This window comes from Panthera leo, chromosome D3 (genome assembly GCF_018350215.1).
Source record: "Panthera leo isolate Ple1 chromosome D3, P.leo_Ple1_pat1.1, whole genome shotgun sequence".
In the NCBI taxonomy this organism is placed as follows: domain Eukaryota; kingdom Metazoa; phylum Chordata; class Mammalia; order Carnivora; family Felidae; genus Panthera; species Panthera leo.
Window position 1 is genome coordinate 2,756,113 of NC_056690.1, and position 23,407 is coordinate 2,779,519.

At 51.2% G+C, this 23,407-nt stretch overlaps 1 protein-coding gene and 1 pseudogene across 1 annotated transcript in view; both read left to right on the plus strand.

The window, feature by feature from the left end:
* LOC122203992 (transmembrane protein 132D-like) overlaps positions 1 to 22,994 on the plus strand; it is a 218,905-nt gene extending 195,911 nt beyond the window's left edge. The window contains exons 4-5 of the mRNA XM_042911160.1: positions 22,045 to 22,188; positions 22,977 to 22,994. Of these exons, the coding sequence (XP_042767094.1) occupies positions 22,045 to 22,188; positions 22,977 to 22,994 (162 nt within the window). The remainder of the gene's footprint in view (positions 1 to 22,044; positions 22,189 to 22,976) is intronic.
* Positions 10,847 to 10,945, plus strand: LOC122204282 (annotated as a pseudogene).
* Positions 22,995 to 23,407: the final 413 nt, after the last annotated feature.

A 23,407-nucleotide genomic window follows, 5' to 3' on the forward strand; every position in this document is an offset into this window, starting at 1 on the left:
AAAACAAAAAACAAGAATTCAGTGCAGCGCTCTGTTCTCACAGAAAGGAGTGACCATAAATTCAAGTTTTAATTTGACTACAATTTTTATTAAAGTTATTCAGTAAGGCTCACTGTGTCACCTTTAATGAAGTGTCTCAAATATTCCTTAAATACACATTTAATGTACATCTAATGACACTCTTCGGCCAGCTAATTATTAGGCATGTTTAATGGGGTTTCACAATTGCAGGGGAGAAGCATAGCCATTTCTACATAGATCTATCCTTATCAAAATACTTTTAAGATAATGGATTTCACCCACATAGATTGCCTTTGTGAATGAAAACCATTATGTTCACCCACAATAATAGTACTTAGAGTTCTATCAGTTATTAAAACCTATCCAATTAACATAAGGAGTCGCTGCTGTCGGCATTCTTTATGGATTTGTGACTCTGTGCGCCTGTGGTATTTTAAAGAGATTTAGATAATATTGGAAATTTCACGAAATGTACTTCATTTTGGAAAAGAAGCACAAAAGAAATACCGATCTTGTGTTTGGGGCAGGTGAGAAGAGACTGCAAGTTACTGCAAAAATCAGGTTTTTGGAGAAATGTAGATTTTTCAAGGCACAAGCTTTGAAAGCCAAAGTCAAGCCCAGATTTATTTTCTTGAGCACACAGAGCGGGCATTAACATAAATTCTATTGCTACCGGTCTGAAAAGATTAGGTATTTAACGGTTCCTGCCATGCCTACAATGAGAAAGGATCCGAAGCCTTTACTGGTGTGTCATTTCTAAGAATATTTTTTACAAGACCGATTATGTCTCTTCATAATAGCTTCTTGGATTTCACATTTCCAAAGCTCCCTAAATTTGCAAATGACCAGCAGCAGTAACTGAATAACAGCCAAGAGAGAAAAGACCCTTTTCTTCTACAAACCTGTGGTAACATTCACCCAGTTACGTACCCAGGGAGGACTGAGGTGCTGTGCCCACTGCCCCGCGGTCTGAAGACAGCAGTAAGTGAGACACACGGTGTCCTTGTTTTTGTCCATCTTTTAGTCTGGAGCAGGAGACAGCTTGAAAGTCTAAACCATCGAGGCACCTGGGTGGTTCAGTCAGTTGAGCGTCCGACTTCAGCTCAGGTCACGATCTCACGGTTCGTGGGTTCGAGCCCCACGTAGGGCTCCGTGCCGACAGCTCAGAGCCTGGAGCTGCTTCGGATTCTGTGTCTCCCTCTCTCTCTGCCCCAGCCCCAGTCGTGCTCTGTTTCTCTCTGTCTCTCAAAAATAAATAAACATTAAAAATTTTTTAAAAGTGTAAATCTCTCAACTGAGAAGGCTAAACAATGAATTACTCAATAATTTTTATTTTTTCTCATCTTAATAATCATGTAATTTAAGAAATTAACCTTCAACGTGAAAAATAGGGTCATCTCTAATTGTACGTGCTACAGAGTTGAAGAGGGAGCGTTCTAGTGGGGAACGGTTGGAGGGGGGGGGGTTGTACACTGGGAGCCGGGACTAGCAGAAGCCCCTTGGTGGTCAGAGAAGATTCTTGGAGGTGGTGATGCCACAGATGAGGCGTGATGGACGGGCCGGGGCTGTGAGGTCCTGCCTCACCCCCTGCACCTGCCTCACTTGGAATCGCCTTGCGCCACCCAAGCCAAGGTTCACGTTACTCTTCCTGAATCCCACTCTCTGCGGTGAATCCTTCCCTCGCTGCTGTGTTTACTTTATGGCATCATTGCTCTCTTCTAATATCCCTTAAACGTGGAGCCGTAAACCTTTTGCCTCGCGCTGGTTTGCCGATTGCCCTGTCTGCTGAGTCATTTGTCTCGGACCGTGTTGGTGTGTGCATGTGTTTTATAGATCCAGTCGGGGTGGGGAGGCTTCTGAATCACTGGGGAAAGTGGCCATCCATCGTGGGCAGAGATAATTCCCGGTGGTTCTCAACCTCTGCTGTCTGTGAGAATCACCTGGGGAGATGTTAAATTTCCAAAGGTCCAGACGGCAGCCCGTGCAGTTAAATCAGAATCTCTGAGTGCACGGTCCAGCATCAGCACTGTTTAATCTGCCCCAGTGATGCCAGGAGCCACTAAGTTTGGAAGTCACTGGGTCAGAATGTCCGGTGAAGATACGACACTTCTGATGTCTGGGACTCATCCCCCCAGGTCTGAGGCGGATTCCTGGCATTGGTCAGATCTCCCCTGCAGCCTTGCTTGAGGGGTACAGTTCTGGACTCAACCTCAGGTGTGCTAGAGCCTTAGGAGGACAAGGCTCCGATATGTCCGACGCTTTTCACACCCCTGGCTGCCCATCGTGGTGGCTTGACTGAAAGTGATTCTCTCCTGGAAGTATTAAGCTGTCGGCCAGAGCCAGGGTTACCATCTCAGCCTGCTGGTTTTGAGCAAACCTGTGACCAGGTAGGGATTAAAGCCCTGACTTCGGACTCAATAGTACCATGCACGGACCACCTGGGCACATGAGCAGCAGTTGCATTCTTGGCTACACACCGGTTGGAACATGCCTGCCAAAGCCCAGCTGAATTCAGTAGGAAAAAAATCATGATGGCGGCACAAGGTGGTGATCTCCCCGCGATCCCAGCAAATGCAGCATCGCTTCCTTCTGTTCCTGCTCTGCGTTCAGCAGCATCCGACAAAGTTGAGTGGCTTTAACCGTGTGACTCAGTTTCCCCTGCAGGCTTTATGATTGTGACAAGATCTCCTGAGTCCAGCCAGGCAGTGTGAAAGCTAGAGATATCTATAAGGATCCACCAGTGAAGCATTTTCGCTTTCAGTGTGGCACCAAACACTGAAGGGAACACGGCCATGAGGCGAGTTACCTGTTGAAAGTGGGAGTTGACTGCACCTTGATGGGCCTCGTGCTAAGCACGCATGACACCCAGAGGCAGAGCTCCCACGGTGTCTCCCGCAGGTACTCAGGGCTGTGTGTGGAGCAGCCCCAAGGCCCTGCCCTCCTGGAGCTTTATATTCTGGTGTGGTCAAACAGGCAAGAGATGTGTAGAGAAAAATGATTTCTGGGAATGCCCAGGGCAATGTTGTAGAATACCAAGATGAGTGGTTTCAAAGGCTTTCCCTAACGCTGGCTTCCATCATGGCGGCTTGAGTGGAGTTGACAGGGGTGGAGGTGGAAGGAAGTGGCTGGGTGTGCAGGACTCATTGGAGCTGGTGCTCCCAGGATGCTCTGCTGGATGGGACACGGGGGTGGACTAAAGGATGAATCACGATCCCTGAGGCTCTGCCCAGAGCAACCAGGTGGCACCATGTACTATTTGGAGCGCTGGAAGAGGAGAGCTTCAAGGCAGGGATAGCAAGAGTTCTGTTTGGGACCCAGGGAGTTGGACACACCCCATTGGAAAGGTCAGGCAGGCAGGGGAGCATCTGAGTCGGGAGCTCATGGGAGAGGTCAGAGCCAGAGACATCAGTCTGCAAATGAGCAGAACCCAGATATCTCAGGACTGGATGAGATAACTTCCAATGGTTCGGCCTTCCGCGGTCACATGGGGCCACCGACACCTGACAACAGAGTTGCTTCGCCCACACTTCTCTGCATTTCAAATGGGTGAGAGTTAGATCGGTGTCCACAGTTTCGTTCACAGAGCCTCGCCGTACGGGACGGCGTAGAATCATTTTCATTTTCGTCAAGCACGCCTGGCACCCATCTGTGTTTCGCGGAGGACTGCCCCGCCAGCCACGCACAGCTGTGAATCCTGGAATCCTAGGCCTGGATAACCAGAAGAGATGGGGTTAGAAAGACTCCGGCTGGGGGAGTAGCCAAGAATACTGATTTTGTTCCTCCTAAAGGTGGCATTCCCGCCCCCACCCCCCAGAAAGGGAAGCAGAGATCTAAGAAACATTTCCACGGCCAGTAGTACATCATGGGGGTGAAGTCAATGCAGGGATGGCTGTGGTCATTGAAAAAACCCAGACTCCTCTTTCCTTGCCTCCCAGAACAATCTTAATTGCATCCCCCCGCAATTCCCAATTAGTGTGGGCTCAAGACATGCAAACTCATTTTTTGCATTAGCCTAAGAAAAACGTAATTAAGAAGTTGTCTGGTGGAAAAAAAGAAAGAGCCCATAATGTATTCCAGGGCCAGACTGCAGATGACTTTTGGACTTCACATGATTTGGGATTAGCCACGCCACTGGATGTTCATTAGCATAGATAACCGAGACGTGGCCACAAGCCCCACCAATAAGTCTCTCCAAAATCCCTATGGCTCACAGGTCAAAAAAGGACTCGGAACTACTTACCATCCCTCTGGAGGGTTGGGGTTCTAAGCAAGACCAGCTTTCAGGTGCCCACTGAGTCAAATGAAGTCTGCAGCGGCCCTTTGATGTTTATTAATTTTGTATGACCTTTCCGTACCGATTGAATTAATTCCTTAGTTTCACGTACCATAAAACCAATAGGCTTCTTCCAGCCTACGGAAAATTCTGTTGCCTTTGACAATTTGACATGCATTTTTCTGTAGTGATAGAGAAAGGGGCTGACAGCTCGTTTAGTTAAAGGCTACAGGCAAAAACTCCCCCAGTTTCAAAGAGCAAATACTTTATGATATCAAGAGAACTCTATCAACAGACATAAATTAAATATTCATGCCGAGCTTCACAGAATTGCTGTTTGGAACCAAGGCTGAAGCGAAGATTCTCATAAGAACCATCAATGACAGTCTCAGTCGTCAATCACGGATATATGTTGAGGGTACTCAACGGCATCTTGTAATTCTGTCAGGCTTTTCTCATCAGGGAGAGCAGTGAGCCCCTGGATGTATCATTTCCGACACACGGTATCCTGCTTTAACAAAAAAGTTACGAAAGTTCTAAACGAAGCCACATCCTTACCCCTGTGTCCTTAATGTGTCCTGCTTGTTTTCAGTTTGGCTGTTGGGATCGGGCGAAGTTTGCGTCCTGGACTGCTGGATCACACACGTGTTGGCAGTCCAGAAGCATCTATACGAGGCGTCCCAGACTCAGCCTCCTGCGGCCAGCTGTGTGGCACACAGGAGATGGGAACTTTGGTGGAAGGGAGGGGAGTCACTACTTGGAGCTTGCGAAATGATACCCCAGAGTTGTCCGTTCTGATTACTCGGGACAAACCAGAAATCCAGATTTTCACGTATCTCCCAATTTTTAAATGTTGTGAACAGTTGAAAAGGATTAAATCTGTGCAATTCAAGCAGAGCCCTCCATGAGCTGGATTCAGCTTGACACAACCCTAATTTACAGACTGTGATTTGAACGGCATCGGGAGAATTGAGTTGTGCAAAATGGAAGACTTAAAGTTCTTCAATGCCTTAAGGGACGTCACCCAGCCGTACGAGGAGGGACGCGTGAACACACGCTGCGGCGTGGATGAAGCGTGAGGGCGTGATGCCTCCTGAAAGCAGCCGGTCACGGGAGACCATGTGTCGCATGAATCACCTCCTGGGAAGTGTCCACAACTGGGAAATTCATGGAGACACGAAGTAGATTGGCCATGGCTGACGGCCGGAGCCAGGCAGGTGGACGGGAGGGGACAATAGCCACAGGGCACCGGGCTTCTTTTCAAGATGATAAAAATGGTCTCAAATAGACTGTGGTGATGGTCGCACACATCTCTGAATATATTGAAAAGTAACGAATTGCACACTCTCATGGGTGACTCATGTGGGATGTGAATTGTATCTCAATAAAGCTGTCAAGAAGAATAACGACACGAACGGCTCCCAAAACCCGCTCTTCCTCCCTCGAGCAGGGAGCTGAAATTTTCAGCACCCAAAACCGATCCCACCAAGTCTGGGATTCGCACCACCACCCACCCTGGCTCACTGGAAGCATCCCCCCTAAAACTCAATTCAAAAGTTAAACTTATGTCCTGTTTCCAGAAAATTTAGGCCGATGGTAGTGTGCATTTTGACTTAGCCTCCCTTCCTGCCGAGAAGGTCTTAGACACTCTGTCCACACGTCCTGTTGCCAGTGTTGCCGAGGATTAAAAAGGAACATCGAGACGAAAACCCATCATTTTGTACACTTTCTCCAGGGCCAGGGATGTCCGTCCATTCCCGGGCTCACGTACAAAGTCAGGCATATACTGTAGTTTCCCTGTCTTTCTTGGAAATGCCACTTTGAAAGCACTAATCTCACGGATAAAATTGGCTTAAAGTCTTAAATTCGTTAATATGCCTTTGTCTTACTGATCAGGAGGAGGCTAGACAGCCTATTCGGTGGGGACGAAGGGTTAATCTGTGCCCCTCTCCTTAATACAATACAAGGACGGAACACATGGGGCTTATGCACGTCCTAAAGTGCTTTCTGAGACTCCCAATTGACTCCTTTTTTTCTTTTCTTTTTTTAATGCAGAGTCTGTTTGCCTAGCATCCCGAAAGAGGCTTGCGTTATTTTTGTCCCTTAGAGTCTCCTGCAGCAGTGAATGTCATAAATAGAAATCTCTATTTGACCACATCCTTGAGGATGTCAAGAATGCTTGGCCAATTGGCTTAGCAGCTTACTGAGTTTGAACAGTGGCAGGAACCTGGCCCGAGGGTCTCCCCACGGTGACGTCCTCCTCCTCAGGGGATTTTGGTAATGCCGTCTAATCAGCTTAAGGAGCTAATTAAACAGCTGTCACTTAGCTCCTTAATTCTGAAACTTGATGCTAAATATGATTTGAAATTAGTTATGCAAAACTGAGCAGTGCTTTTATGAGACCAGATTTCTTCAGGTGGCACAGGATAAAAGGGGGCCGCGTTCCCAGACAGCAGGGGTCGCGGGGTGACCGGGAGAAGTGAACCAGGGTCCTGGGAAAACACTGGCCCTGCTGGTGGGTGCGGGCAGGCAAGCAAGAGTTTAAAAATCTCACCCTTTTTACCCACAAGGGATCTCATGGTTAGGGGCGATTCATTATCCACCAGGAGAGAAGTCACCAGTTGGAGCCCATACGGAGGTCAACACGCCGTGTAAATGTATGTTGTCCCGGCTTCTTGGTGTTTTTTACAAAACGTGAGCCCAATGTGAAATTCAGGAGATTTCACATAGAAATATCGATTCTCAGCCTCTCTCAAAAAAAATCAGGAAATGTGCAAAACCTGAGTTTGCAAAACACAGCCTCTAAGCCTCAAAACCTCCATTTTTCCTTCCGTGTTCAGACACTTGAATGCTCCTTGCTTGGGCTCCAGGTGAGCGGCTGGCTCATGCTTGGGGCACCTGCGGCTGAAAAATACGCCTTTAATTCTGAAGTTCCTGTCAGTGCTGTAAGAGGCGCATGCTGTGGGCCGCTGGGTCCCTGCCTGTCCCCACAGTCTCGCTCCAGGACAGGGCCAGCGCTCACGGGCGTGCAGTTGGGTTGTGTCTCCCCGCCTCCCCTCCCCTTCGCTCACCCCCTGCTTCCCTCCCTCTCTCAGTCTCTCTCTCACTTTTTCCTTCTGCCAAGAACATCCTGAATTAATATAAGTCACCGCATGTCTTATGATACTGCTAATAATAGCCAACCTATTGAAAAATTGGCGATGCCAAGCACCGTTTGAACACTTGGCATGCGTTAGCGTACCCGTCCCTCACGAGAACTCACCAAGGTAGATGCTACTTGGAACCCCACTTTCCAGGTGAGAAAAACGAGGTGCACAGTGCCTACGTGACCCGCACGTGAGCAGGCTTTCCCAGATGCCATTGAGATCTTCTTGAAAGACGGGAAGGTTGGCCCGAGGGGGTACGTGACTTGGCCGAGATCGCCCAGCCGTGCCAAGGGAGGGCTCACGCTATTCAGCCTGGGCTCCCCTTCCCGGCTCCTGCTCTCAGGCTGCTAGGCACGGCGGGAAGAAATCCTGAGGCCACGTCAAGTGACCTGATATCATGACGATGCTCACACGTGGTTTTCTTACCACCTGCCAGTCACGGTTCTGAGTGCCTCTCACATACTCGGTCCTCACTTCCAGCCAATAACATGGAAATGTTCACAGTCCCCATTGAACACATGAGGAAACTGAGGCACGGTGCAGTCCCTACCTAGGTTGTCTACAGTCCTGGAGCTAGTAGGTATAGAAAGTAGGGTTCAAAGTCACGCTGTCTGGCCCCATAACCAGGCTCTACTGCCTCCATATATAATTTTTCTTATGTAATGTCGATAATAAACTGTAGACACTAACACTGATCATTTCCACCTGGAGGGATTAAGAAAGATGTAGCATTTGAGTTGGGCCTAGAACTTACTATCTTGGGATCATTTTTTTTTAAGTTTATTTATTTTTGACAGAGAGAGAGAGAGAGAGAGAGACAGAGCATGAGCGGGGGAGGGGCAGAGAGAGAGGGAGACACAGAATCCGAAGGGGGCTCCGGGCTCCGAGCCATCAGCACAGAGCCCGACGCGGGGCTCGAACTCACGGACCGTGAGATCATGACCTCAGCCGAAGTCGGATGCTTAACCGACTAAGCCACCCAGGTGCCCCTCGATTATAATTTTTTTTTAAATTTTTTTAATGTTTATTCCTTTTTTGATAGAGTGTGAGTGGGGGAGGGGCAGAGAGAGAGGGAGACACAGAATCCGAAAGAGGCTCCGGGCTCCGAGCCGTCAGCACAGAGCCCGACGCGGGGCTCTCGGACCGCGAGATCGTGACCTGGGCCGAAGTCAGACGCCTAACCGAGTGAGCCACCCAGGTGCCCCTCTTAGGATCACTTTTAATAGGAAACTCCTCTGGTGTAAAAAAATACGATTTTAAACGTTGATTTATATTTGGTTTTCAAGAGTACATCGACCACATACAGCCTGCCGGCTCTGCCGGCTCTGGTCACACAAAGCCCTGTATGCTGCAAAGCCTGTAATTGCCACCAACAGGAAGAAAATTGAGGATTTCCCTCCTGCTTCTGTGCTTTGAAAACCTCCCCCACCCTTTGGTGCGTTCCGTTTATTAAAACAAGCAAAGGCAAGGCAGAAGAAGAGGCGACCAGGAACACATGGACACAGAAATAACAGGACACAGGACAGAGTCCCTGGCACGGTTCACTCCTGCAGCACGTTCTCGAGGCCGCCCGCCCCCCACCGCTTCCCAGGGGACGTTTGGAGAAGCCTGCAGACGTCTCTTGTTGCCACGGCTGGAAGAGGCCGTTCCTGGCATCCAGTGGGTTGAGTGCAGGGATGCTGCTAAACATACGAAGTGCACACGATAGCCTGAAAACAAGGAATTATCTGGCCCAGAACAGCAGTAGCCTGGAGGCTGGAAAACGGCCCCACCGTGTGTGAGCATCGGAGGCCCGTTTCCAGATTCCAGTTTCTGGACTCAACCTTCGTATAAAGCATGGAAGGCTATGTGGTAGTTGGGGGCACGGTGGGGGCGTTGTCAGCCCTGGGAAGAAGGAAGTGTCGGCTGGAAACGAGAGGATGTTGGGAGGCCGCGGTGGTAGGAAGAGTGGGCGGGAGTTGGAACCAGGCTCATACTGTCATTTCCTACGGTGCGTGGGGGTCTCCGTGGCTGTGTGAGGAGACGCCAGTGGTCAAGCAGCAGTGGCCACTTATGCTCTCGTTAGGGTTCTAGGAGTTGATGGGACTCGGTGAGGCGGCTTCCGCTCGGGCAGGGAGTCCTCTGGAAGGCTTCCTTGTGGTCATGTCTGTGGGGTGGGCAATGGGTCACAGCCATGGCCGTGGACCAGACCACCTCCACTGGCCCCTCCTGTGCACCTGGGCCTCCACACACCTTGGCGACCGAGTTCCACGAGCGAGCATCATCGGAGAAAACACAGTGGCTCCGTGGCCAAGCCTCACAAGTAGCACAACCTTACCTGCACGGCATGTCGACCACACGTGTGAGTCACAGAGGCCAGCCCGTACTGAAGGCCAGGGCACCCTGTGTCCGCCACCACCCAGGAGGAGTGTCACCGCCTCTGCAGACACAACCCCTCAGGAATCGACACAGCATCTCTTTAATTTTTTTGTTTAACGTTGATTCATTTTTGAGACAGAGCTGAGTAGGGGAGAGGCAGAGAGAGAAGGAGACACAGAATCCAAAAGGTTCAGGCTCTAAGCTGTCAGCACAGAGCCCGACGCAGGGCTCAAACCCACGAGCCGCGAGATCATAACCTGAGCCGAAGTTGGACGCTTAACTGACTGAGCCACCCAGGCGCCTACAACACGTTGTGTCTTGATTAGAGGTGTGTTTGCTTCAGGTTAGAAATAAAGCCCATGGAAGAACCAAAACAGGAATCTACTTGTGGTGGTTGAGAAAACAGAGAGACGAGGTTTCACCTGTCGTGCCAGAAAATCGGCAGATGATGGCTGAGCCCGCCGTACCAAGAAAGTGTAACGTAGCGTGTTGTTTAGACAGATGAAAACGCCTCGGTAACAGTTAGGAGTCCAAAGTGGTGGCCGGAGGGGAACGAAATAGTGGGAAGGAATGGAGATAAGGATGGCCTTTGGTGGCATTTTATGGTAAACCCTTCCACAAGTGGAGCATTTCAACCATGAGGTGGTGTGTTTTCATTCACATAGAGAAGAAGCACCATGCACCTGACTTGCTTCAGCGGCTTCCGGAAGACGGCCCGGCCAGCGAGAGGCACACGCTGCCATCAGCCCCGTGTGGGCTCTGCTGTGTGGCATCTTTGCCGCTTCCCCACGGGCGGGACGATAATTGCATTTTACCTGCTACGGCTGCTGGAACGTGGTAATTCTCCATACTGTGCCACAACCATTAAACTGAGGCGCTGATGTCACATTAAACTGAGGGCAGAGAGAGAAGGAGACACAGAATCCAAAAGGTTCAGGCTCTAAGCTGTCAGCAGCTTTTAAAAACAGAGGGGTTCATAAATGTGTTTGCAGCACAGGCCAAATTGACGGATGCGCCCCACTTGTTAAAAGAAGCACACAGGTGCCCCCTTTGGCAACAGGTCTGCTAAACTTGGAGCGACACAGAGAAAATCAGCATGGCCCTTTGCAAGGATGACGCACAAATTTCTGAAGCATTCCGTATTTTATTTTTCAAAAATTTTTTTAACATTTATTCAGTTTTGAGAGACAGAGAGAGACAGAGCATGAGTGGGGAAGACGCAGAGAGAAAGAGGGAGACACAGAATCTGAAACAGGCTCCAGGCTCTGAGCCATTAGCACAGAGCCCGACGCGGGGCTCGAACTCACGAACTGCGAGATCGTGACCTGAGGCAAAGTTGGACGCTCAACCGACTGAGCCACCCAGGTGCCCCAGGCATTCTGTATTTTTTTTTAAAAAGGCATGGGAGGAGGGCACTTGTTGGGATGAGCACTGGGTATTGTATGGAACCCAATTGGACAATAAATTATATTTAAAAATTAAAAAATATAAACTAAAAGAAGCATGCAAGTTACTTATCGCGATGCAGCATTATTGCTAGTGAAATGTAGTATTTCGATGCTCACGTACTAGCTCTTTTGTTTCATGTGGTATGAATGGCAGACTGCAGCCCATCATCTAGTATGTGTATGTTATTTATGCGGGCATAGGTCACGGGGGCTGGAATAACAGAGCTTGACCAAACCATCAAAAAACAAGGACAGGGTGATGAGTCATTCTTCTGTTCATTGGGTTATTGATCTTTGTGGGGAAATGCATCGAAAAAGACTTAGGAAAATAACCACAGTTAAGAAATCACACTGGGGAAGAACACAGCTGCAGAAGGGTCTGGTCTCCGCACTGAGTTGGGCCGGGTCTGTCCGAGCTCACGACAACAGAAATCAGGAGACAGTGGGCCAGCCGCCCAGCATGTGGAGGCAAGGTTAGCTTTTCATACCTGAGCAATCTGTTTCGGCTTGGGGCAGAGTTCAGAGTGTTCATGAATATTTTTATTTTTGGAAACTGGAGTTGGGAAGTGTCGTGTGTTAGTTAGGATAGATTAGGTGTTATCCGGTAGCCAGTGACCCCAAAAGTCTTTGTTGCCTGAAGACGAGGAAAGCATATTCATCACTCTTGCTTCCTGTCCTGCGTGGGTCAGTAGAAAGCTCTTCTCTGCACGGTGACTGGGGTAACCAGGCTAACAGGCTCTCCCATCTCATGGCGGCCCCATCTGGAACATGGCAGCTCCATCTGGAACATGGCGGCCTCCTCAGTCACCAGGGCAGCGGATGAGAAAGGTCGTAATTGTGCATGAAAGCTTTATTGCCCCAACCCAAGAAGTAAGACAACACTTCCCTCCCGTTTTGGGAGCTATGAGTGTCGTGTGGCTCTAACTGCAAGGGACCTGGAAAATACAGGGGGACAAGTGGCATGCCTCCTGAGCCTTCCTTTTTCTGTCTTACACTGAAATCCAATCATGTGACATAACCATCAGCATCCAGACTGACTGACCAGGTATGTCTTCCGATCAGTCACGACTCATGCCATACTGTGTGTTTTAGGGTTTTCCCCCCATATTTCAAATATCACCTTTACGTATGATATAATTTAGCAGGAGGAAGAAAATCACTTTTATACCAGATATGAACATCTGTCTTTAACTGCAGAGTATATTGTTTTATTTTTTTAATATTAAAATTTTCTCTAAGTTTATACAAATTTTTGCAAAATTACAGAGATTGATTTATTTTTTTAATATTTTATTGTTAAGTTGGCTAATGTAAACTGAATTCTTGTATCTTACGCCCCTCTGACATTTGACGTCCTAGAATTCAGTCTCTTGTGGACAAAGAATCATAAGGTCATACTTCTCTGTGTTGTTGGAGGTGGGGTCTAGAGCCAAGGGTAAATGATGCCAATATAATAACATTTTAGGGGCTCTTAGAGGGCTGAAAAAGAAAACCAAAGCAGGAGGCATCACAATCCCAGACTTCAAGCTATATTACAAAGCTGTAATCACCAAGACAGTATGGTACTGGCACAAAAACAAACACTCAGATCAATGGAGCAGAATAGAAAACCCTGAAACAGACCCACAGACGTATGGCCAACTAGTCTTTGACAAAGCAGGACAGAATATCCAATGGAGAAAAGATAGTCTCTTCAGCAAATGGTGTTGGGAAAACTGGACAGTGACATGCAGAAGAACAAACCTGAACCAGTTTCTTACATCTTACACAAAAATAAACTCAAATTAGATAAAAGACCTAAACATAAGACGTGAAGCCATCAAAATCCTAGAGGAGAAAACAGGCACCAACCTTTTTGACCTCGGCCGCAGCAGCTTCTTACTAGACATGTCTCCGGAGGCAAGGGAAACCAAAGCAAAAATGAACTACTGGAACCTCATCAAAATAAAAGCTTCTGCACAGCGAGGGAAACAATCGACAAAACTAAAAGGCAACCAACGGAATGGAAGAAGATGTTTGCAAATGACATATCGGATAAAGGGTTAGTATCCACAATGTATTAAGAACTTATCAAACTCAGCTCCCAAAAAAACAAATAATCCAATGAAGAAATGGGCAAAAGGCGTGAATAGACACTTCTCCAAAGAAGACATCCAGATGGCCAACAGACACACGAAAAAATGCTCAACATCACTCATCATCAGGGAAACACAAATCAAAACCACAATAAGATACCATCTCACACCTGTCAGAATGGCTCACATTAACAACTCAGACAACAACAGATGTTGGTGAGGATGCGCAGAGAGGATCTCTTTTGCATTGTTGGTGGGAATGCAAACTGGTGCAGCCCCTCTGGAAAACAGTATGGACGTCCCTCAAAAAGTTAAAACTAGAACTACCCTGCGACCCAGAAGTTGCACTACTAGGTATTTATCCAAGGGATATAGGGGTGCTGTTTCGAAGGGGCACACGCACCCCAACGTTCATAGCAGCACTATCGACAATAGCCAAAGTATGGAAAGAGCCCAAATGTCCATCGATGGATGAATGGATAAAGAAGATGTGGTATATAGATACAATGGAGTATTCCTCGGCGATAAAAAAGAATGGAATCTTGCCATTTGGAACTGGATGGAACTGGAGGGTATTATACTAAGTGAAATTTGTCAGAGAAAGACAAATATGATTTCTCTCATATTTGGAATTTAAGAAACAAAACAGATGAACATAGGGGAAGGGAAGGAAAAATAGTATAAAAACCGAGAGGGAGATAAACCCTAAGAGACTCTTAAATACAGAGAACACACTGAGGGTTGCTGGAGGGGGTGGGGGTGGGGGTGGGGGGTGGGGGATGGGCTAAATGGACGGTGGGCATTAAGGAGGGCACTTGTTGGGATGAGAACTGGGTGTTGTATGTAAGTGATGAGTCACTAAATGTTACTCCTGAAATCATTATAAGATTAAATGTTAACTAATTTGGATGTAAATTTAAAACCATGATTTAAAAAATAATACTAAATATAAAATGAGTAAAATTTCAATTAAAGAGAACCAATAGACCTAGCAGAATATGCCCTTTTTGTACTTAAACATCATGAAGATCCCAGGGCATGCGATGCTGATACAGGTCGTGGCAAACCACCAAATGCAGCTGCCCAGAAGACACTCTCTCTCCATCCTTTACAGCCCCTTGCTGTGGAAATCTCGTGTTCTCTAAATAAATTCCAAAAATCTACTTTGCTCAGCCTCCCCTGGGAGAGAACAGAGTGTCCCTGAGGGATCAGGCTTGTGGTTCAGTCTCTGCCAATTGGATGTGCCTGTGTGACGCTTTCTTTCCAGCAGGGGGAAGGCGATGTATGTGGAAGGTGGGGAGTGTCAACAAGGGTCTAAACCAATGTGCCTGATCTCCCGGCATCCCAGTCGGGGCAGAAGCAGCAGGTGCGAGGCAGGAACACCGAGGGGTTCCACACACTGATCTCGGGAGGTCAGTGGGGGTCTGTTTCCGCAACCCCGTCAACAGCGCCGATGCCTCGGCAAACCCCTTTCTGCTGAAATGAACGAGAGTGGTTTGCGTTGTCTACGGCTAAGATCCTGGACCCGCACGGTATCTCTCAAGACTGACCGTGGTTTCCAGGATATTCTTGAAGAAGGAGTAAATATATGGAGACAGGTGGGGCCCATCTATGATAGGAGCAGTGCGGTTGCAGAAGTAGCAGGAGGGAGGGACGATGTTGCAGGTAGACGTGCAGTGAGCTCCCAGAGCCCTGCAGGGGACCTTCCCAGAGGGGGTCCGCCCTGTCCGCCTGGATCCTTGACGCAGGGCATGTGAGTCGTGTCCAGATGCCCTGGAGGGATGCGCCCACGTGTGTGTCCTTGCCTCAGCGGCGCATTTGATGCCGTCTCATTAAGAGAGTGTCTCCCTTCTCCGACGATTATAAGCAGAACAGAGTAGAAGCGTTGCTTCTGAAACCTGCTGTGTGAGTGACTGTCATTTCTGGCCACACGTCTCCGTGCAAACAAGAAAGCCTAGGTGTGTTCTTTTTGTTTTTTAGAAAGTGAGATACGTGTCCCAGACTTTGTCGTGGGCAGTTTCTCTCCTGACACAGGAGAACTGTGTAGCCACCTGACCCCCGCACAGGTGGGCAGATGACACCCTGGAGGGAACTCCTGCTTTCAGCCTGACGTCAGACAATTCTGGGAGGCCAGGCCTCTGCAGACACTAGTGCCCAGGGTCCCTGCTTGCAAGGTTGATAGCACCACCTGTCTGCCTCCCACGCCTCTCCCCTGACCACCCCCCCCCCCTTGCAAATAAATCGACTCCACCCATCGCCGCCCCAGGCTGTGCTCTGGTGCAGATTCAGACTAATGCCGTCTCCAGCCCGCAAGTTGGGGGACTGAGCTTGGTAATTGTTACCAAGTACGAAGTCTGCATCCCAGTGAGAATTGGGAGGAAACCCTGTGAACCAATGTGCTTTCATCCACCTTCCTGGTCAACTGTGTTGATTACAGTTCCTTGGAAGCAAAGGAAATTGATTTAAGTTTGGTTTTTTGGTTTTTGTTTTTGTGTTTTTTTTTTTAACTACTTTTGAGGTATTGTTGACGTTTACAAAGCTGTGCATAGTTAATGTATGTAGCTCGTTGAGTTTGGACAGGAGTATACATACCTGTGAAACCAGCCTCATGATCAAGGCCACAGACATAGGCATCACCTTACAAAGTTTCCATTATCATCATCATCATCATCATCATCATCATCATCATTATTATGTGTGTGTGTGTGTGTGTGTGCGTGTGTTAGAACACTTAACATAAGAACCATCCTCTAAAAAGGAATTTAGTGATGGGGCACCTGGGTGGCTCAATTGGTTAAGCATCCAACTTTGGCTCAGGTCATGATTCTCTCAGTTTGTGAGTTCGAGCCCCACTCGAACCGCTCAGAGCCTGGAGCCTGCTTCGGATTCTGTGTCTCCCTCTCTCTCTGCCCTTCCCTGGCTTGCTCTCTCTCTGTCTCTCAAAAATGAGTAAACATTTAAAAAAATTTTTTAGAAAGGAATTTAGTGAAAGAACATGGGCTCTCCCAAAGAATGGATGGGACAGCCGGAAAGGTGGGATCCAGGACCTTCATGGAAACGCAGACAACAGGCTGAACGACCAGTTTTCAGGTGCCGCTGACTGCGTAGGAGATCCCAGCATCTCGGCTCCTGCCCGCTCCCCTTGAGTGGAGTTCTGTCCCAGGGGGACAGGCCCCACCGCGTGTAGAGGATGCCAGCCTACTCTGGGCCGGGGGCGGGGAGGATTGCTGTGACTCTCCTTCCGAAGGAAAAGGGATGATTTTCCCAGAGGAAAATGGGTGCACGGTTACGGACAAGAGGTTGGCAGGCAAAACCAGAAGCTTCAGTCCGCGGGACTCGTAATAAAAGATGTTATAAGGAACTCGGCCGCGGTATTGCACTCAAGCCCTGTTTGGGGGAGAGCTTGTACCCTTTCTTAAGGTCCTCGTTGGCGGCCCAGGTAGGAAATGCTTCCCTCGTGCATGTCCACGCTGAGGCAGGCGTAGTGTGCCCCCTGACTGTGTTTCCCCCTGCTGGAAATGCCCGTCTCCCAGGTGTCTCTCTCAGGGAGTAAGATGCTGTGACACACTCAGCGTGTGCAGGGGAGGGACGTGGCTGGCGGCCGCCAGTGGTGTTACGGGATGTCTGCCCTTGTCTGCCCTCCTCCGGCGGGCTGCTTGAAGCTTACCCGCGATGCTTTGGTTGAGGTTGAAGCGGTGAGACCACCAACGCCACGCTTCTTTGTATTTCTTCCAACCCTACGCCTCCAGTGCGACATATGTGGATGGTCTCAGAACCACATATTAAAATGGCGCATGATCTCCAAAGGGGCCACGGTGACGGTGAAGACGAAAAAAGTGTTTCCTCCCCCCTCATTAGGAACAATAGGCTGTTCGACTTGCTGGTTTCAGCCCAAGACGTGGGAAAAGGGAGGGCCTGTTTCTGGCAGGCGGTATGTGATGGGACTGTGGCCCGTCTGTGAGCCACAGAACACGCACACAGGTGTGAATGAGCAAGATCTCAGAATTTGCCGCGCCGTGCATTTGGAGGGGGCGTCCGGGATTAGCGTTCTGATCCATCTCGCAGGCGTCCGCTTCCTTCTCTTTGGCTCGGCCATCGTACCGGTTTCCTGGGGCCGCCGAAACACGGCACCACAAACGTGGTGGCCGGAAAACAGCAGACATCTGTCCACACGCCGTTCTGAGGTCACAGCCCAAAATCGAGATGGCGGCAGGACCACGCTCCCTCGCAAGGCTCTGGGGGAGAATACTTCCTTATCTCCTCCAGCCTCGGTGGCTGCTGGCTTCCTTGATGTCCCCCGCCTGCAGCCCCACAGAACCATCTGTCTGTGTCTTCTGGTCTCATAAGGACACCAGCCATTAGATGAGGGTCCACCCCCATCCAGGACGACCTCATTTGAACTTAACTGATTATATCCGCAAAGCTCCGTCTTCCCGCATGAGGTCGTATTCTGAGGTTCTGAGCGGACGCGGATGCTGGGGGGACGCTGTCCACTCTGGCCCAGCCACCACTCACACCTGCGTGTTTATGAGACAGTCAGAGACAGGGTGGGCGAGGCACCGGCCACTGTTGTGAGCTCTCCAGCATTACTAACTCACCAAACCCGGGGCAGACGCGGGAGGGGGGCACTGCTGTGTCCTCAGTCCATAGTCAAAGCTTATGAGGCACCGAGAGTTAGGTGAGTCACCCGAGGTCACCCAGGGGGCCTCGTCCGAGGCGGGATTTGCCCCCAACGCTCCGACAACAGATTCCCTGCCCTCGACCCCCAACATGATGCAGTTTAGCCTCACGCCCTCGCCTTTGGGGTGCACGACCCAGCCCCAACTCCAGTATCCTCTGTGCTGACAGCAGGAAGAATGGGGAAACACAAATCAACCTTCAGAATCTGCTTTTTTTTTTTTTTCCAACGAACTTTTTTGGAAGCCTCACCAACTGACTTCCGTTTATATCTCACGGACCAGAACTGTGTCACAAAGTAAGGGCAGCCCCCCCCCCCAAAAAAAGCGGTAATTTTAGCTGGGCATCTTACAGCCTCAGACAAAATGGGGGGTTTTCGAGGAGGGCAGAAAGGAGGGTGGACACCAAGTGGGCAACCCCCCGGTCAACCTCGCGGTGCGTTCTAGAAGGGCCCCCGTGCCATATTTATCTCTCCATCATTTCCTCCCCTCTGTTTTTCGAATGGGTGTTGGAGGGTGAAGGTGAACCCGTGACTGTGTTCACAGAGCAGAAAATCAGGCTGCCAGAGGCGTGAGGAAGTTTAAGAGAAACAAACACTCTAATTCCGGGCCCAATCCATCAGACCTCGGTATGAGACGCTATTCCTCGGTTTTACCGCAGCGGATCCTGCCCCGTGCCCCAGCTCCGTACCCCACGCGGGCAGAGCGCTCTGGACAGCACCCGTCCAGAGCGTTCTCTGAAACCACGGAGGGCTGCCTCCTCTGCTCGTGCAGCAGGCTGGACCTGCCGGGCACGGTCGGCCCCCGGAGCACCTCTCAGGAGGTGCCGTATAAATAACCCAGCTCCCTCGCCCCACCATGGAATTATTTTTAAGTATGTATTTTAGGTAATTTCCCTGCAAGGGAATGTCTGAAATATCTGACACGCATGCTGTGTTTTGCATCACAGCCCCGTCCCGCGGGATCAAGCTCCAGCTGTCCACCGTGGCAGCTGGCGTGGCCCACGCGCCTTCCCGGCTCTCTCTTCCCTGCTCCCCTACTGACACTTCCCGAACCCCCCAAATAAACCGCCCTTGAATCCTTGTGCCAGAGTCGGTTTCTAGAGGGGATCCGGGCAGAGATGTGAGTCATCGCTTCTCCAGCAAAATCCGGACAGGGATTGCTTCCTTACGAGAGATAAAGAGTCGAATCCCCAGAAACGTTATCTGTGGCCTCTCTTACGAGGTTGCCCCTTTTTTCTCAAGGCACCGTCACCTTCTCCCGCCATTTTTGCCTGCTCCTGGCCTCTGGAGAGCCCGACGCTCTGTGGTCAGATACCCAGTGAGTCACTGCTGGCGTGCACAGCGTCCAGGTAGCAGAGGGAGCATGGAGCCACCAGTGAGGACGGACACGAGCTTTCTCAAGAGGTTCCTTCCTTGATTTCCCAGCTCTGAAGGCCTGGGGTGAAGAGAGCCCATGACCGTAAGGCAGCTGAGCTCTCTAGGGATTTATGGCATCTAATCATCCGGGCACTTGCGGGTCGAATGTGCAGGGCACGTCCACCACCTCTTGCCTGGAGACTTTTACGAGCTGTGCACCTGTCATTCGCCTCCCGGGGACGGCAGAGCTGCGCCGGAGAGAGCGCTCTTGACCTCGAAAACCTGGACGTGCACAGAGAAGGCAGGGAGGACCTGAAAGTTGCCTCACGAATCCCCACGAGATCCTGCAGGCAGAGTGGCATGCCCATTCGGAGGCCAGGGGAGCACCCCAGACATCTGGGCTTACAGATGGTCGCCAGCTAATTCCCGCCGCCGTTCCTTCCCGTGCTGGCGTCCGTGTGCACACGCCGAAGGCCTCTCGGGTTTTACTGGTGGACAGAGATGCTCGTAACCCTTCCTGCACGGAGGTGCAAAATCGCTCTCCTCTTCCCTGAAACTCATGTCAGCGGTCATGATGCCCCGCTCCCCACCCCGGTCTGCTCCTTCCTTTGGGATGAGCCAGTTTGGACCAGAGAGTTAAGGAGCATTTTCCCGTATTTTTCCAAAGTGTGAACGGTCCTCTTGGATCTCTACCCGTTTAGTAGGAGCGTGCACGCGGGCCTCTCTCCCCAGATGCAGCAGAAAGTAGCACCATAGCCTCACTTCCCCCCCCACCTTCATTCTTTTACGGTGTTTGTGCCCAAGATGAAATCACATCAGGCTGGGAACTCAGAGGAGGGAACAAAACCAAACCCAAGTGCATAATCAACGGGCCTTTGGAGGCTCCTGTGTATGGAGACAGTATCAGGCATGGTCTTTGAGATTCAGGAACATTCCAAACTGGAGGTCTCTCAGAATTAAATAAAGAAAAAAATACATATGCAGATGTATATATATGCGTGTGTGTGTGTGTGTGTATATGTAGTGTTGCATCCAAATCTAAACCAAAGGAGCTAATTATAAGATGAACCTCGTCCTGTAAGGAAAAAAGATCTTACGTAAGAAATAAAGTTAACATAAGGAAAACAGTTATGCAATGCGAAGATGATACATTTCTATTCCTTCTTCTGGCACGCTCCTAAAACAGGCGTTTGTGATTTCACATGAAAATCAAATTAGCTAGAACCTGCCCGAGCCTGGCTCTGAGAGACAGAGATGTACCTCCCAGCAGCCCCCCAGGCGCTTTGCTGTTCCTCTACCAAGGGTGGGCCAGACAAGGTCGGACCTACAGAGGAAACTCCGCATTCGCGCCGATACGACGCCTCTCGGGGACGCCGTCGCGTGTGGTCAATGACACTGTGGGCTGGAACTCGGGAAGCGTGCTGTACAGAGGCTGCGGGTTACACGGGGACTTTGATCGCCATGTGATTGGAGGAGACGGTCCCCGCAGAGGGAAATGAGACCCACTTCTGGTTCTTGGAGCTCAGTTTTCCCCATCTGAGAAATGGGCTCATGTGGCCTCCCAGAGCCCTGTAGGAGTATCTGAAGAGGGCACAGGTGCACTGGGCACAGGTGTGGAGCACGGCCGCTGCTCAGGTCGGGGTTCGTGCGCAGGACTGAGAACAGGGAGGGGGTTGTGGATTGCAGTCCTCCTGTTGAAGTCCTCAGCCGTACATTCTGCAGACGTGCACCGCTCGCCATAGCTTAGCACTGCGCCGGGCACTGGGGTGGGGGGGGGGGGCAGAAGGCACATCCAGCCCCGTGGACCTGGTGGCCTAGAAGAGGGATGACCGACTGAATGACTCCCAAGTGAGACAGCAGCAGTGACAGGTGCCACAGAGGAGATTCTGTGCCTGTGTTTCCCAGGCTCTGGGGAGCTCGGAAAGCAAATAACAAGGGCAGGCGGGGACATCCCGCGGGACAGCCCTTGAGCTGAGCTGAAAAACGTGGTTATCAGGCAGAAGGCATGTTTGGGTGAGTGTGTGCATGTGTGTGTTTTGCACACAAGTGTCACATCGGTGGGGCTGAGTGTGTCCTTGGAGCCACAAGGGCACTACAAATGTGCACAGGGGCCAGGACCCAACAAGAGCCCGGAAAAGGGACAGGAGGTGAGAGACAGGCAGAGCGGAAGGGTCAGAGAGTGAGGGTCTCAGCGTCCGCGTGCCCCCACACACTGTAGGAAGCAGGTGACCTCAGCCCCGTTTACGGCGCTTCGCGCCCCTGGCCGACAGCTCACTGCTCAAGGCAGACGCGTGTTGTGTGAGTTCAGACCTGCTCGAATAGCTCTCGCGGGGACTCAGCTGCCGGACTCCCTGGCTTCAGATCCCAGCTCACTGTTTCCTAGCTGTGTGACCTCGGGCCAGTGACACAACCCCTCTGTGCCATCTACCAAACGGAGAGAATACGAATGCCTGTTGGTCTCATCTGAAAATTCAGATGAACGGCTCCTGGCACTTGGTGACGTTCGTCAGATGCGCCCCTGCCCCTCCGCACGTGGCATCCCTCCCCATCACACTCTCCCGGTGGACGTCTGGGTGACGGGAGACCGTCGGCTCCGGGCGGCGCTGGCGCTGGGGCGTTTGCAGGGGTGGCGGGGAGGCGGTCCGCCCAGCGGGAGGTGTGTGACGGGCAGGTGTGTTTGTTGTTCCAGGAGGCGGAGATCCTGAACACGGCCATCCTCACGGGGAAGACGGTGGCCGTCCCGGTGAAGGTGGTCTCGGTGGAGGAAGACGGCACGGTGACGGATGTGCTCACGTCTGTGGAGTGCAGGTCGTCTGACGAGGATGTCATCAAGGCAAGTCGACACCTCCCTGTCCTCCCCGGGACTCCGCTGCCATGGCGGTGTCTGTGTCCACCGGCCCGTCCTGGCTGCCGCACCGCTGGGGTCCAGAGACCCTCCCCTGCACAGTAGTAGAACAGGGTACAAACCCACGCTGGAGGCTGAGCCTGGTCTGCAAAGCTCCTGACCTTCAGCGTTTGCCAGGTGCTTCGGGCCTCTTCCTGCCCCCTGGGGAGGCCGTGGCGGGGCGGGGCGGGGGGGGGTTGGTGTGGGGGCTGGGAAGGAGGGCCAGACCCAGGCTGGCCAGGGTGCGGCCGTGCTCCGGGATGATCTCACGGCAAGGTCAGTGGGGGTGTTCCGTGTGCCCTCTGGGAGGGCAGTGCTGTCGGGTTCCCTCCCTGCGCCGCTCTGTCCCGTCACTTACAACCCTGGGCGCGTAGGACGTGCTCAGCAAATGTGTGTTGAATGAATGAGCGAACCGTGCGGTCGGTAACCAGCTAGAAGGGAAAACGTGTCACTGAATCGTGGAAACACTTCCCAGACACTGAGGGCGGTTCTGCACGCGGTCGGCCAGACGAAACAAGATATGGCAGCACATCGCGGGCAGCGGGGGCGGTGGGAAGGAGGGCGGTGAGGACGCGTCCGTGCACAGAGAGGGCTGCGGGCTCCCGTGAAGGACATCCGTGTGTGTTCTCACTAGCTCTCACTTGCCCGTCTTCCCATAACAGTAACGTGCTCTCCAGAAAGTTCCTCTATGTCTTTGCACTTAATCCACGTAACACACGGTGCCGTCCCCACGCCAGCTTCTGGTGCCAGAGTGACCCAGCGTGGCCATAAAGCCTTGCGTCCCTCTGGACCCCGTCACTGGCTCAGGGAGAGACAGGGTCCCAATCCCAGCCGACGAGGGCAGCCTGGAGACGCGGGCTGCAACTCCTGTGAAAGATTTCCCCTCCCGACAAGATCTCCTGCAGTCACCTTCTCGAGGAAGGGACCTGCCGGGGACACGTCCAACAACAGAGAAGGCAGAGGCGCTCTGCGGGGAAGCCAGGTCCTGTGAGGGCGCCCGAGAGCCCGAGTCCCGTCAGACCAGCCAGGCTTGCCCGGAACATTCCCGAACTGGGATCCCTTTTGTGCACAGCGGTCTGAGTTAGGCTTGGGATCCGACCCGAGTGATCCCGGGGCCCATGCAGTCACCCCCAGAAACCCGGGGTCTCAAGGGCATCTCAAGCCGCAC